General features: G+C 39.2%; 1 protein-coding gene and 1 non-coding gene across 2 annotated transcripts in view; one reads left to right on the top strand and one right to left on the bottom strand.

Annotated features, from left to right (window-relative positions):
- VPS53 (VPS53 subunit of GARP complex) overlaps positions 1–14647 on the bottom strand; it is a 137552-nt gene that overhangs the window by 111402 nt on the left and 11503 nt on the right. Inside the window, exon 4 of the mRNA XM_045526163.1 lies at positions 13284–13350. Coding sequence (XP_045382119.1) covers positions 13284–13350 — 67 coding nt within the window. The remainder of the gene's footprint in view (positions 1–13283; positions 13351–14647) is intronic.
- On the top strand, positions 12758–12893 carry LOC123621413. The gene has a single exon (XR_006729140.1). It is a non-coding gene; the product is annotated as a small Cajal body-specific RNA 20 (non-coding RNA).

Consider the following 14647-nt stretch of genomic DNA (forward strand, 5'->3'; position numbering starts at 1 on the left):
TAGATTTCAGACTTACTAGTGAGCAGCACTGGGCCTAGCTTAGGATAATGGTATTTTCATAGGAAAAATGGTTGGCTAACTGTCCCTTCTCTTCCCAAGAAAAGTTCAAGTATGATGAGGTGGCAAGGGTTAGTAATTAGGTCTGACATAGGGTAAAAACCCCTCAATTCCTTCGTTCTCCTGCTTTATAAAAGACAGTATTTGAATTATCAAATTTACTTGTCTGTAAGCCCAATAAGTACATCTTCAGAAGAAATGTTCCCCTTCTAATTGGGGGTCATTGGAGAGTGGCACTAATATATTTTGTCTAACACTCAGAGTCCAGATATCACATACAATACCTAGTGATGAACACGGTATCTGTTCAGAGAGTCCACAATTCAATATGAAAACAGAAATCAGAAATCCTCTCATGTGATCCAATACTATATGGAGGACCACAAATTTCTTGTGTATTTTAGAGCTTTAATCTAGATGACTACAAAACACCAAACCCAAATAGACTCATTATCTTTGCTTGTGCAAAGCTAATCTCTGTCTAGAGGAGACCTTGGAGTCCAAATTAGAGCAAAGGAAATTTTACAGCTATATTATAGACTCCTGAAAACAGAGATTTCTAAATGGAAATGCTGACAGGACAACCCCAGCACTGAATTCGTGCTGTTCTGAACACTGTGTTTCCATGGATGAAAGAGAGAAGAGTAAAAAGGAGGTTAAGTTCTTATATGAAGACCAAGTTTCAAATTCCCATCCATTGTTCAAACATATCTGAATGACTTCTTGTGTCAAGGACCTGAAATCCAGAAAGCTTTGCCCGGTCAGCAGGGATACTGCAATTTTTTTAATGCAGAACCTCAAACGGAGGATGGAATTTTCCTTACAAAATCTCTCACTATAAGCAATCAAAAGCAAGAGTGACCTGGGTAACAGCCAGAGCAATTGCAGTAGTGATGAATGGCATTTTCCTCTTTAGATGTAGAGACTCCAGTTTAAACTTGTGACTGCTCTAACATGGAAAGAAGCAGATGGCAAAAGTTATGCTTGACCTTCTTTCTTGGCTCCTGAAGAGTGCCAATTTATATGGAGATGGCTCAGAAGAATAATAAACTTCAGTGTTCCTTCTTGGCATGTTATTTTCCTAAAACTATTTTCAATAATCACGTTGCAGACAAGTGGGATTTGTGTTTCTAAGGTCAGGAAGGAAATAATCCAACTGCTAGACTTGTTAACTAAATGAAACAAAAAATCAGGGTGGTTTTATTTTGGGGGGGAAAGAGCACCTCTATTATTAGGCACTGACTACAAAAGCTTAAGACTCTCTAGCTAATCTGAAACACATAGTTTGTATGGACTAAATGAAGACAAACTAGAAAGTATGCTTGTGTTAAGGCATTCTGTGTCTAACAGAAAAATCTACTGAAGCGTAGAACAATATGGAAAAATGTTTCCAAAGAGATTAAATGTTGAAATGATTAAAAATTACCATATGACTCAGCAATTTCACTCCTAGGTACACACTAAAAGGAATTGAAAGCAGGGATTCAAACGATATTTGTATACCAATGTTCATAGCAGCACTGTTCACAACAGCCAAAAGGTGGAAAGGACAACCCAAGTGTCCGTGAACAGATGAACGTAAAAATAAAATGTGGTCTATCCATACAATGGAATATAATGCAGCCATGACAAGGAGTGAGGTTCTGATACATGCTACAACAAGGATGAAACTTGAAGACAATTTAAGTGAAATATGCCAGATACAAAAGGTCAAATATTATAGTATTTCATTATATAAAGTACCCAGACTAGGCAAATTCATACAGATAGAAAGTAAATTAGAAGTTACAAGAGGCTAAGGAAAGTAGGAAGGGGAAGTTATTGTTTAACGGTTACAGAGTTTCTGTTTGGGGTGAGGAATAAATTTCAGAAATAGAAGTAGTAATGGTTGTACAACATTGTGAATGCCACTGATTGTATACTTAAAAATGGTTAAAAATATAAATTTTATGTTATATGTATTTTACACAATTTTTAAAACTTAATAACATAATATATCAAGACACTGAATAATACTTCTTAGATAAATTATATTGTATGTGAAATATATCTCAATAAAGCTGTTAAAATACAGCAATATAAAAAGAGCAAAAAAGGTCATATTGACTAAATGAAATTTAATAAAATTTTAAAAAGGATCAAACACATCAAACTACATGCCAAAAAAAAAAAAAAACCAAAAACCCAAACCCACATGTACTCTTAACTCTTTGTTCTTAGGCAAAATAAAAACTGCATTTAAAGATTATTTCAAAAACAACAACAATAAAGATACATTTTAAGACTCAGGAGATGTGGCCAAAGTGGTATTCAGAAAAAAGTCATTACCTTTAAATGCTCTTATTCTTATATAACAAAGAATTAAAAGAAACTTAAAGAAGACAGAGATGAAAGAAGTACTAAAGATAAAGGTATATAGTAATGAATTGAAACAGGAAAAGAGTAGAATTGATAAATAAATCTAAGTGCAAGTTCTTTGAAACGGTCTAAGAAAAGTCTGGCTAGTTAATCTATTTGGGGGGGGAAAAGAGGAAATACAACATTAAGAATGAAAAGAGAATATAAAGAGAGATTTGGAAAGGATGAATAATCTTAAACATCTGAGTGAAATTATTTTCAAGAAATCTATACTTTGGGGAGTGTGAGCTGCAGCAGTGGGGGAAGTGGCCAGCGAGCCCGGTCCCCGCCGACAAATAAAAAAATGTTAAAAAAAAAGAAATCTATACCGACTAAAATCAGTTCGAGAAGTGGAAGATGTAAACATAACCACAGAAATAACAGAAAAGGCTGCCAAGGAACAAATCCCCTAAAAGGCACTAGACCTTGATAATTTTACAGGTAAACTGTTTCAAAGACATCAGGATATCATTTTTGCACTATTTAAATGGTCTCAGTGCATAGCAAAAGATGGAAAACTTCCTGTTTGTTTTATAAAGCTGACATAAACCTGATACAAAAGCTAACAAAGACATCACCAAAAAGAAGAAAATTACAAACTAATTTCATTTTTGAACATGAATGAAAATTCCAGATAAAATACTAGAACGCAACAATATATTAAAAGGACAATACACAATGACCCATTAAGTATTTAAGGAAGGTTAAATATTTAGGGGGGAAAAAAAAAAAGGTCAGGGCGAGGTGGTTCATGCCTGTAATCCCAGCACTTTGGGAGGCTGAGGTGGGAGCATTGCTTGAGGCCAGGAGTTTGAGACCAACCTGGGCAATATAGCAAGACTATGTCTTCCCCCACAAAAAAAAAAATTTAGCCAGGTGTGGTGGCACATGCCTATAGTCCCAGCTATTTGGGAGGCTGAGGCAGGGAGATCACTTGAACCATGGAATTCAAGGCTGCAGTGAGCTATGATAGAGCCAATGCACTCTAGCCTGGGCAACAGAGCAAGACTCTGTCTCTTTAAAACAAACAAATAAACAAAAAACCTAAGATAATCAACAGAATGTAAAAACCATATGATCCTATCAGTAGAAGCTGAAAAGGCACACGATAAAATTCAACATCTATTTTCTGGCAAAAATGCTTAGTGACCAAGGTTATGAGTATAACTCCTAAACAGTCAAAGAATCTGGAAACAAGATAATGCCACACTTAGTGTCAGCTCTAGGAGAGAGGGGTCTTGGCTTTGTTCATTGTATTATTCCTAATGCCTAGAATAGTGCCTAGCATACAGAAAGCACTGGCTCAATATGTACTGAGTGAATAAATAAACAAATATACTAACTAAAGTTACTGTCATTAAATCAAGAACAATTGTCTCCTGTAATCCTAGAGGCAATACAAGGGAAGACTGGTGGTCCAAGGGCCTGCTGGGTCTAGAAACCAGTGTTGAACACACAGCAAAGGCTCCTTTGCAGTGACCCAGGTATCAGTTCATTCTGATGATTAGAATATGGCATCTTGGCTGGGTGCAGTGGCTCATGTCTGTAATCCTAGCGCTCTGGGAGGCAGAGGCGGGAGGATCACTTGAGGTCAGGAGGTCAAGACTAGCCTGAGCAAAAGTGAGACCCCATCTCTACTAAAAATAGAAAAATTAGCCAGGTGTGGTGGCATATGACTGTAGTTCCAGCTACTCAGGAGGCTGAGGCAGGAGGATTGCTTGAGCCCAGGAGCTTGAGGTTACTGTGAGCTAGGCTGATGCCATGGCACTCTAGCCCAGGCAACAGAGTGAGACTCTGTCTCAAAAAAAATAAAATAAAAAATAAAAAGAATATGGCATCTTAAAATTTTACTTCTTTTTATAAAATAACATACAAACAGTCTCCAACTCATGATAGTTCAACTAAGAATTTTTCAACTTTACAATGATGCAAAAGCAATACACATTCTGTAAAAATTATACTTCAAGTACCCATACAACCATTCTGTTTTTAATTTTCTGTACAGTATTTAATAAATTACATGAGATATTCAACTTTTTTTTATAAAATAGGGTTTGTGTTAGATGATTTTGCCCAACTGTAGGATAATGTTAAGTGTTCTGAGCTCATTTAACGTAGGCTAGGCTGGGCTCAGCTATGATGTTTAGTAGGTTAGGTGTATTTAAATACATTTTTAACTCACAATATTTTCAGCTTACGATGAGTTATCGGGATGTAACTCCACTGTAAGTTGAAAAGCATCTGTATGCTTACAAAGAACAATTTGGAAATTACAAAAATTAGAAATAGGAAAAAAATTATCTGCAGTCTCAAATTTCAAAAATAACACAAACCATAAATTTTGTCCTCATGTGGAATATCTATCTTCCCTAACTCTGGAGTGATAGTGTACATCTTGCCCAGGCAAATGTCTAATGTAGGTCTTAAGGACAGGACAAGAGAATTGAGCCTTTTATTAATAACACCTCTGATGCAACAGCAGATGTTCTGGACCACAGATAAGCTATGCTGAAATTTTCATTCCCAGAAAAAGGCACACTGAAGCCTGTAAGGAGGCTCTAATAACTCAGAGCAAAGTAAACGGGGCTTGCTTTAAAGCAAGGTCGTAGGGATGGAAAGGAGTGAAGCTGATGGGAAAGCCACATGAACTTGACAAACGCCTGGGTGCACAGAATTAGGAACACTGATACTCCAATGGGTTATATCATTATAAGCGGCAGCAGCATTACTGCCATTTACTAAATGCTAGTGAGCCCAACACTGTGTTGGGTGTTGTTTTTTTTTTTTTTTTTTTTTCAGACAGAGTCTCACTTTGTTGCCCGGGCTAGAGTGAGTGCCGTGGCGTCAGCCTAGCTCACAGCAACCTCAAACTCCTGGGCTTAAGCGATCCTACTGCCTCAGCCTCCCGAATAGCTGGGACTACAGGCATGCGCCACCATGCCCGGCTAATTTTTGCTATATATATTTTTAGTTGTCCAGATAATTTCTTTCTATTTTTAGTAGAGACGGGGTCTCGCTCAGGCTGGTCTCGAACTCCTGACCTCGAGTGATCCACCCGCCTCAGCCTCCCAGAGGGCTAGGATTACAGGCGTGAGCCACCGCGCCTGGCCGGGTGTTTTAAAACATATTAACTCTCTGTCCTTTTCAACTTGGGCCTGGCTGAATGGCTCCTGCAAAGAAGGGTGGGAGAGAAGAAGAAAGGCTATTCTGACATCAATGAGGTGGTAAAAATACACCATCAACATTCACAAGCCCACCCAGGGAGTGGGCTTCAAGCAACACACCCATCGGGCACTGAAAGAGATCCAGAAATTTGTCATGAAGGCGATTGGGGACTCCAGATGTGTGCATTGATACCAGGCCGACAAAGCTGTCTGGGCCAAAAGAATAAGGAATGTCTTACGGCATATCCCCGTTGTCCAGAAAACATAATGAGGATGAAGATTCAGCAAACAAGCTCTATAGTTCGGTTACTTATGTACCTGTTACCACTTTCAAGATCTATAGTCAATGTGGATGACCGCTGGTTGCCAGTTACAAAACTGAAGAATAAAATAAAATAAAATATATTAACTCTAATCCTCACCATCCTGAGAGTGGTATTATTATCTTCATGTCACAGATGAAGAAGCTAAGGCTTAGAAAAATTAAGTAACTTGTCCAAGGTCACATAAACAATAGCAGAGGCAAAATTTAAACTCAAAGTTCAAGTTTTTTTCACTTGCCCAGGCTGCCATCCAATGTTACATTAGTGAAAATATCCAATTACCCCAATCCTTAGAGAACTCAAATAAAATGCTCAGTCCTTCATTGTATGTAGAGAGAGGATAGTTGTTTGAATTCCTTACAGGTTGTCTAATGAGGGATTTTAGAGGATAAGTGGCAAAGTGTTCCAAATACACAGCAGATATGTCTCTCTGCCAAAAAAGCACTATCTTATCAAGGCTCACGTGCCATAAGCAGGAGGAAGCATGGTGGTCAGACTAAACCCAGTCACACTACAGTGCTAAACAATTAATGCACATTTTATGAGTCCCTGCCTCAACTGCAGTCAATAGCACTCTAGAAGTAGGCAAAACTGAACATTTACTTGAATTCAACCTGTCAAGTAAAGACAAGCCAGTCCCGACTGCTGCACCAGATGTAAGAAATCCTGGATGGGGAATGATGGAGAGCCTCAATCAAAACTTGGGACATTGTTCCCCTACAAAAGGCTGAGCTAACAACCCGACTCCTGGGCTGCCCCACAAATCACATTGCTCTCTGCACTGCCAGGTCATGCCCAGACCGTAGCAATTTCTAAAGGTTAGTGTTGTGTGCAGACATTCTGAAAAGTACAATACAAAAAAAATTAAAAAGAAAACAAAAAATGTCTAGCCATTCTCAGCCACTAATGGGAAATTTTAAGCCTATACTTTATAAGCCCAATTGCTTTAACTGTAGTATGTTTTCGCAGGAGAAAGCAAGTGGCAATTGCCATTTTCCCAAACTATTTATGTTCCCTTCAATACTAATCCTATTTATTTTCTTCAATTTTTATCAATAGGCCTCATATGCCTCCTAAGAGAGGATGAGAGAAAGGATAAATTTTAAGTGATGGAAGATAAGAATACAAACCCTCCAGCTAGTGACAATGACAAATTCATAATCCCACATAATGAAGATCAACACCATGCTGTAAAGTCCCCCCATCTACCTAGTTCAGAGTCATGAAGAGCACGATTATTTTTGTTCTGATACTTGAATGAGATGATAGGCTACTTTTGAGAACGAAAAGCAAGGAATACGTTCTCCTTGGAAGGCAACATGCTTTGCTAATTTAGTTGATACTGATGACATTTCTATGAAAAGTGAAGGCAAGTATTATTATATAAGCCTCCTTTTCTGGGGAGAATCAAGACAAGGAAAGATTAAGAAACATGGCCCTGGACAACACCAAGGGACTGGTAGAAATTCTTTGTTTTCTGGGTCTGGCATTTTGCACTAAAGTGAGGATGAGGAAGAGAAGAACAGCAAATCTCTAATGGCATGCCACATGGCTCTGCACCAATCTCATTCCACCTTTTCACCTACAACTTGAATGAAGACATAGAAGGCAATGTCTGATGAATCTGCTAGTGACAAAATGGGGAGGTCATCAAGATTCCAAAAGGTCTTGACAGGCGATAACAACCAAGCAAAATTAGCAAGATGAAACCAAGAGTGAGACACATAAAGTCTGGCACTTAATTTAATTTCAAAGAATCTCTGGCACAGATAGAAGAGGAGAAAGTTTAAATGAAATTCACATGAAAAAAGACCTGGGGCGGTATTGCAAACTGTTGGCCCACAGATGTGTTTTGTTTGGCCTTTGCAGTGTTTGTGAAAAACACTAAGCCAACATTAAAAATTGGGAGAGTCACATAAAAATCCGGATTTCTGGCTTCTCTTGAAAAATTGACAGATCTGGCAATTCCAGGTCTGCATCCAGACATGACAGAATTGGTTAGAATCGACTTATGGTTGTCCCCTTAAGACAGAAGATTCAATCCCTTAATGGACGTGTATAGACACACACAAGCCTGCATAAGCCATGTAGGTTACTTTCTTAGCTCTGTGGGCATCTGTTTGCAACTCCTTGACCGGGTTTTAGGTGACTGCCAACTCAACAGATACCAACAGTGTGACAGAGCTGCCAAAAATTTCACCAAATCCAAGGTAATGGAAAAACAGTGTCGAAATCAGTGGTCCTTAACTTTTGAAGAGTCACAGACTCCTTAAGAAATCTAGAAAAATCAGTGAGTCTATGGCTATGTCTAGCCATACAAAAATTTACAATTAATTTCAGGGAGCTGACAGGCCCTCTGAACCCCCAGTTCCCAGGTTAATGATCACAGTCCAGAACAAGGAGGTAAACTGTCCCACTGTATGTTTACTATGTATGTCTCCTCCTGGGAATCACATTTTAAGACGGATGCTGACAAACTGCTATCCAGAGCAACTCAACCAGGATGATAAAGGGTCTGGAAATTACATTATAAAGTTGAAGAAACTAAGAATGGTTAGCTTAGAAAAAGGAACACTTAGAAAGGAGCATAACATCCATTTTAAATTTCAGAAGCTGTAATAAGGAAAAGGGATTAGGCTTATACTGGTCCAGCTGGCAGGGCTAAGATCAATGAGAAGTTACAACGAGGTCTAGTTTACTATTTCAGTTCAGTGTAAGAAAGAAGCGTCTCATGATTAAAGCTGTACATAACTGAAATAGTCTGTCCTGTGGACCAATAAAGTAGTAAGCTCCCCATCAATGTAAGTATCCAAGCTCCTGCAGATAGTGAATTTTTGTGTTTCAGAGATACCATACAAAGGATTCCTGAGCTGGGCAGACGGATGTGCTACGATTATCTAAAGCTTCTTCCAAACCAAAGTTTGAGTGAGTGGAGCTGGAGATGGCAATACAGTAGTCCCCCTTATCTGTGGTTTCACTTTCTGAGGTTTCAATTACCCATGGTCAACTGCCCGCCAAAACTATTAAGTGGAAAATTCCAGAAATAAACAACTCATGTTTTAAATTGCGCACTGTTCCACGTAGCATGATAAAATCTCGCACTGCTTGCTCCACCCTGACGGGTGGTGAATCCTCCCTTTGTCCAGCGTATCCATGCTGTGCACACTACCTGCCTGTTCGTTCCTTAGTAGCCACCTCAGTTATCAAATTGGCTGGCTGGGTATCGCAGTGCTGTGTTCAAATTACCCTTATTTTACTTCATAATAGCTCCAAATTGCAAAAGTGGTGATGCTGGCATATTGTTAGAATTGTTCTACTTTATTGTTAGTTTTTGTTAATTTCTTACTGTGCCTAATTTATAAATTAAACTCTATCATATGTATAGGAAAAAACACAGTTTTTATAGGGTTTGGTACTATCTGCAACTTCAGGCATCCACTGGGGGTCTTGGAACATATATCCCATGGATAAGGAGGGACTACTGTAATAATTCTCTTCTTCCCAAACCTTTGTCTTGCTCTGATCAAATGACTGTTAATACATTGCAGCAAAGCTCCACTAAAGAGATAGGAACTCAGTGGCTGGTCCTCTCCTGTGATTCTCAGTGAGCTTACTGGGAATTGGTCAAGGTCTGGCAACTCTTGAAATTTAACATGCCAACTTTTTCTTCCTCTAACATGCGCTCCTCTATTCACCTCTCTTTCTACCTGCGTCTGGGCTGTCCATTTTAATTCTTGGGAAGCTGCATAACTTTCATAGCATATCAGACCATGTACTTGTTAAATTGGCTCATCTCATTCACAAAGTTTCCAACATGTGGGCATTTAATTAAACCTTTTGACTGATGACTTCAACAGATAAAAATGGAGAGGATTCCGCGCCATATAAACTTTGTAAAAGCCTCATAGTCTGGTTAAAAGAGGTCACTCGGACTAGCCCAGTTCAAGTTGCCCCACATAGGAGATGGTCAACAATCAAAGACTCTCCAAAACATTTAGCAGAGTGCTAACCAAACAGCTGGCATTTCAGAAATTTCAAGAAACTACAGAAATGACCTCATTATATCTTCAATATCACCCCCTTCCCCCAAATAATTTTTGAGTCAGAAACATTGCTTTTCAACAAGAACTTTTCTCCTAAAAATATCTCCTTAAGACACCAAGATGTGACACAAACTTTTTCCCCTTATTTACACAGATTAAAAAGCATAACTGTTCTGGCTGAACACGATCAAGATTAAATTTATAAAAGGAAAACTTCCTTCTGTCCATGTTGCTGCTCTCCTCCTGAGTGTTCCTCAGAAGCTTAGGAAACAAGTTCTGAAAGCGAAGTTCCCTTCTGTTCCAGGGAAGAGGGGAATGTGGGGCCTCTTGACCTATAAAACTCAGTATTTTGGAACATCCATAATTCTCCCAAGTCTGTGCCAGTCAAATAGAGATTCCTTTTAGCAAACCACCAGCCAGCAAAGGCTGGAGAGTGAGGCTTTCATCCCTAGGAGTTGACAAGGACAGGACCCAAAAGCTTCCTAGGGAAAAAAAAAGAAAGAAAAAAGGCTCTACTTCAGCTTGCATTACAAACTGTTGGAAAAGACAGATGGAGGGGATGACAAGAAAAGCAATTATTTCTTCTGGGCTTCCTTTCTGTCTGGATTCTAAGGAGACGAATACAAAATTCCATCACAGATTGAAATGCTATCTAAACATTCTTGAAAATGTGGTCTTGCTCTCTGAAATATGACCTGCTCTGCTGCAGCAACCTGTAACCTATTAATATGTGATGGTGGGGAATGCCGACATTCCTGCCGGCTGTCTAACTCTGGGCCTGACTCGCCAGTACTGCTAGATTGTCACCCATAGTTAAAACATAAATAACTGAAAGATATATATCTATATAGCATGAACCAACAAAACATCCTGATGAATCATTCATTTTGTTTTCACATTCTTAGAATTTTAAATACCTGAGACTCTTCTTAAGTATCTAAAGGTTTCTAGTGAGCCATTCTAAATGCAGGCTGAGTCACACGGAACAGTAGAGTTATTATTCCAAATAGTAGTAAGTTGGGAGTATTCACACACAAATAAAGTTTTAAAGCACTTTAAAGTAACACACACTGATCAAAATGGTGTTTTTATGGTTAAGGGCTTTTGTTTGTTTATAATTAATAAATACTCTTATACAGTTGAATAAAACGTTGTTGCATGTGGACCACATATAGTGAAATGTAAGGATGACAAAGATACAGTTCTCACCTCCAGTGAGCTTATAAACTAGTCAAGGAGACAAGATGTGTTCACTAGTAAGTCAAGGGAGATCCCAGAAGCCAAATGAAAAGAACAAGCATAGGGCTGCGGGAGTTTACGGGTAGAAGGAATATACATCTAACTGAATGATCCTGGGATCAATTTTTTCCCCTGTAAAATGAGAGGAACGGACCTGATGAGTTCTAAGCCCTTTCTAGTTCAAGAATTCTGATTCCTTAGTGTATCTAGATGAGGTAAACAGAAAATATTATAAAAGAAGCAGTATTTGGAAATGTAGCTACTGGAAGAGAGAGAGAGAATAAGCATTCCAGGCACAAAGAAGTACATAAGCATATGTCCAGAAAGCACAGGGCATGCTTGTTGAGTGCTAAATCTTCCGTATAGATAGAACACAACAGGAGACAAAACTGGAATGTAGACTGAAGCCGTGAACGCCAAGCAAAGGAACTTGGATTGCATTTGGTAGCCAGAAGCCACTGAGGTTTCTGAAGAGGTAGAGGATATGATCAGACATATATTAGGAAAGTTAACCAGCAGAATGAGGCTGCAGCAGTTGCAGCCTGCTCTGTGATTCCTTATGACCTCTAAGGGCCCCCTTTACATGGGCCTCATCTGCCAGCAAAGCAGCGCTTCTTGGCAGATACCTCAAATAGACAAAAACAAGGCAATAAGGATGTGCAACCATCCAGAAACAGGATCAGTTTTAGGAAACTATGCGTCCATAAACAAATACTGATGATGATAACAAGGAAGAAGGTAGACTGTTTACAAATGGATCAATGGAAACTATTAAGCTGAAAAAGAAAGTTAATCAAAAAATGCAAGAAAAACAGAGAGCTGAGTAAAACTAAAAATGTAAAAGAAAGAGACTCATAACCCCCATAAGCTACTAGCAGAGAAAGGAGGAATATCAGAGACCAGGAAATTCTGACATAGGATCATACCCTCCCCTCACCCCAAGTATGGGCAACATGATGAACATTTTTAGAAATCAGCTGCACTAAACAATGTCAAAGAGGAGAAATAACAGAACTGAAGCTATCACGAAGGCACACTCCTGACCTAACCGGATTAGTACTGAAGAGGCAGGAGCAGACTGTAAGAGAGGAAGACTAGAAAAGGCATGCTCAAGCATTTCTGTCACGACAGCAGTTTCTGAAATATGATGCCTCAACAGAAGAAGAGTCCAAATAAAAAGGAAAATGGTTACTAGATAATATCTGGCCCCTCAGTCAGTGAAGGCCATCTCCTCCCCACACACTTCTTTCTCCCTTTATTCTCTTCCAATACCCCTCCTTAGCTAGATCCAAAAAGACCTGTAAAACTTTGAAATGAATCTTCAATCACCTGGGGTGGGGGCAATATACGTCACCTAAACATTTGTACCCCCACAATATGCTGAAATAAAAAAGAAAAATAAATAAATAAAAACAACAACAACAAAAAAGAATCTTCAATTACCTGTTGGTAAAATGAGGTATGGAAAATTGTAGCTATGTCAGGTTACTATGTTTTGTAGCCACAAAAGTAATACCAAAACCTCATCAACTAGGGCCTCCCTCTCTTGGGGTTGTTGGGGGGGGGTCCCTTTTCTCCTCAGCCAAGGATGGCAGTCAAGATCAGCCCTTGAGGATCATGGTCAGGACCACCATGAGCTAGGCAGCCCTGTTTTCCTGCCTCAGACATTTGGGGGAAAAACCCAAAAAACAAAAACCCAACAATTTAGCTGATACACAAAAGCAGCAACCTTATCTAGTCACACTACACAAAATAAAGGAGGGTACAAGAGATCTTGGACACTAAGGAGAAAAACAAGGAAATCCCAGTCTTCTCATTTGGGCCTGTGTGCATGGCCCTGGGCCCAGGTGAGTGGTGCCACAGTACATGCTTCTGGTCCAAGGGAAACTAAGTGAGAGCTCATGGTTGCTCTGGGCAGCCTGCCCTGTCCTGCTGTGCATGAAACAGAACAATCAGAAAGTGCACTGAAAGAAGGCACATCAACATTTCGGTCACACTTGGTTGTTTGGGCATGAAGAAATTAGGGGAGTACAATTAAAATGAAGGAATAAGCTACTTACTTGCCTTCCATCCTGCCCCACGTTTGTTTGACCTCTTACAACGGTTCGAATATTGTCATCCAGTCTCCTAGCAAAAAATTAAAGGATATGAATCATTCAGATAATCTCTATTCTAGGTTGACCAAAAGAAAAAAAAAGTTAGTAATTTATCCATTAACTCCTGCAGATTGCAGCTACTTGTCCAGAAAACCAAGCATGTGTGACTGATATAAGGAAGAATGAGGCCTGGGACCTCAGGGGGCAGCAACAGTAGTGCAGGGAGCCAAGACTGATGAGTCGCCTTGTTTTTAAAAATGGCTATTTTCACTTAATAGTCAGAGCTGTCCGAAAGGACCAATAAAACTTTTAGTATTTTTCATGGAATAAATCAGGAATGACAGGGTTGCTGAAACTTTATAGGAAGAAGCCAGAGAATTCAAATTACCCCACACAAAATCTCTTCCTCAGTAACTTCCTCAATACCCTTAAAAGGGAGAAGGAGCAGGGTGGTAGATGAAATCCGTTCTTCACCCTCTGGGCCCTGATCATGCAACTGTGTAGGAGACAGATCCATGGCTTCCAGCTCCTCTTTCTCCTGCGGCTCAACAGGGGCCAATTAATGGCACCTCAGCTGGAGGAATTTCTATCAGTCTATGTCATTTTTCATCTGAAGAATCCATCAAAGGTACCGTAGGGAGAAAGTGGAAAATATTAACAACTAGCTTGCAAGTGACTTTGAATCATCAGGGAATTTCCATTTTCTGTGCAAACCCTGGACAACTCAGTGGTCTACTAGAATTGTTACAGCTAAAGTCCAACAAAACAAGGAGGCTTCTTTGTCCTTCCCAAGGCACCAATGGAACAATACATTCATAGGTCAGAGGTCTTCACTGAAAGACTCAAGGGTTGTAGGGAAAAAAATCATCTCTTGGATTCAAAATGAACACTTTTCCTCATCAAAAGTTAAAAACAAAACCAACAAAACCCCCAAAACTATATCTGAAGCAATGACATCAACCTATTTATATAACAAACATTTACTGAGTACCTACCATGTGTCAAAACTGGAAACCCAGACATGGGTAAACCAGAACAAGCCTTAGGTGGGAAGGACATGTGATGATAATCCTGGACAATCACATCCTGGATTAATCACAATGTTTAATCCTGGGCCACCACCAAGGCCAACCAGCAGATCTAACATTGTTAACTGGTATGTTACCAAGGATACATATATAAGCCTATCTTCATATCTAAAGCTTGGGAGTACAAAAAAAAAAAAAAGTAAATCCATTAGAGAAATAAAACCATTAAAGATATGGTAGAAAAGCTTTTGCCTTCTTCTACAATTAACTGTTTTGAATAGACTCTGTTACAGCATTCTT

Source organism: Lemur catta, chromosome 15, assembly GCF_020740605.2.
Source record: "Lemur catta isolate mLemCat1 chromosome 15, mLemCat1.pri, whole genome shotgun sequence".
NCBI classification, from domain to species: Eukaryota; Metazoa; Chordata; class Mammalia; order Primates; family Lemuridae; genus Lemur; species Lemur catta.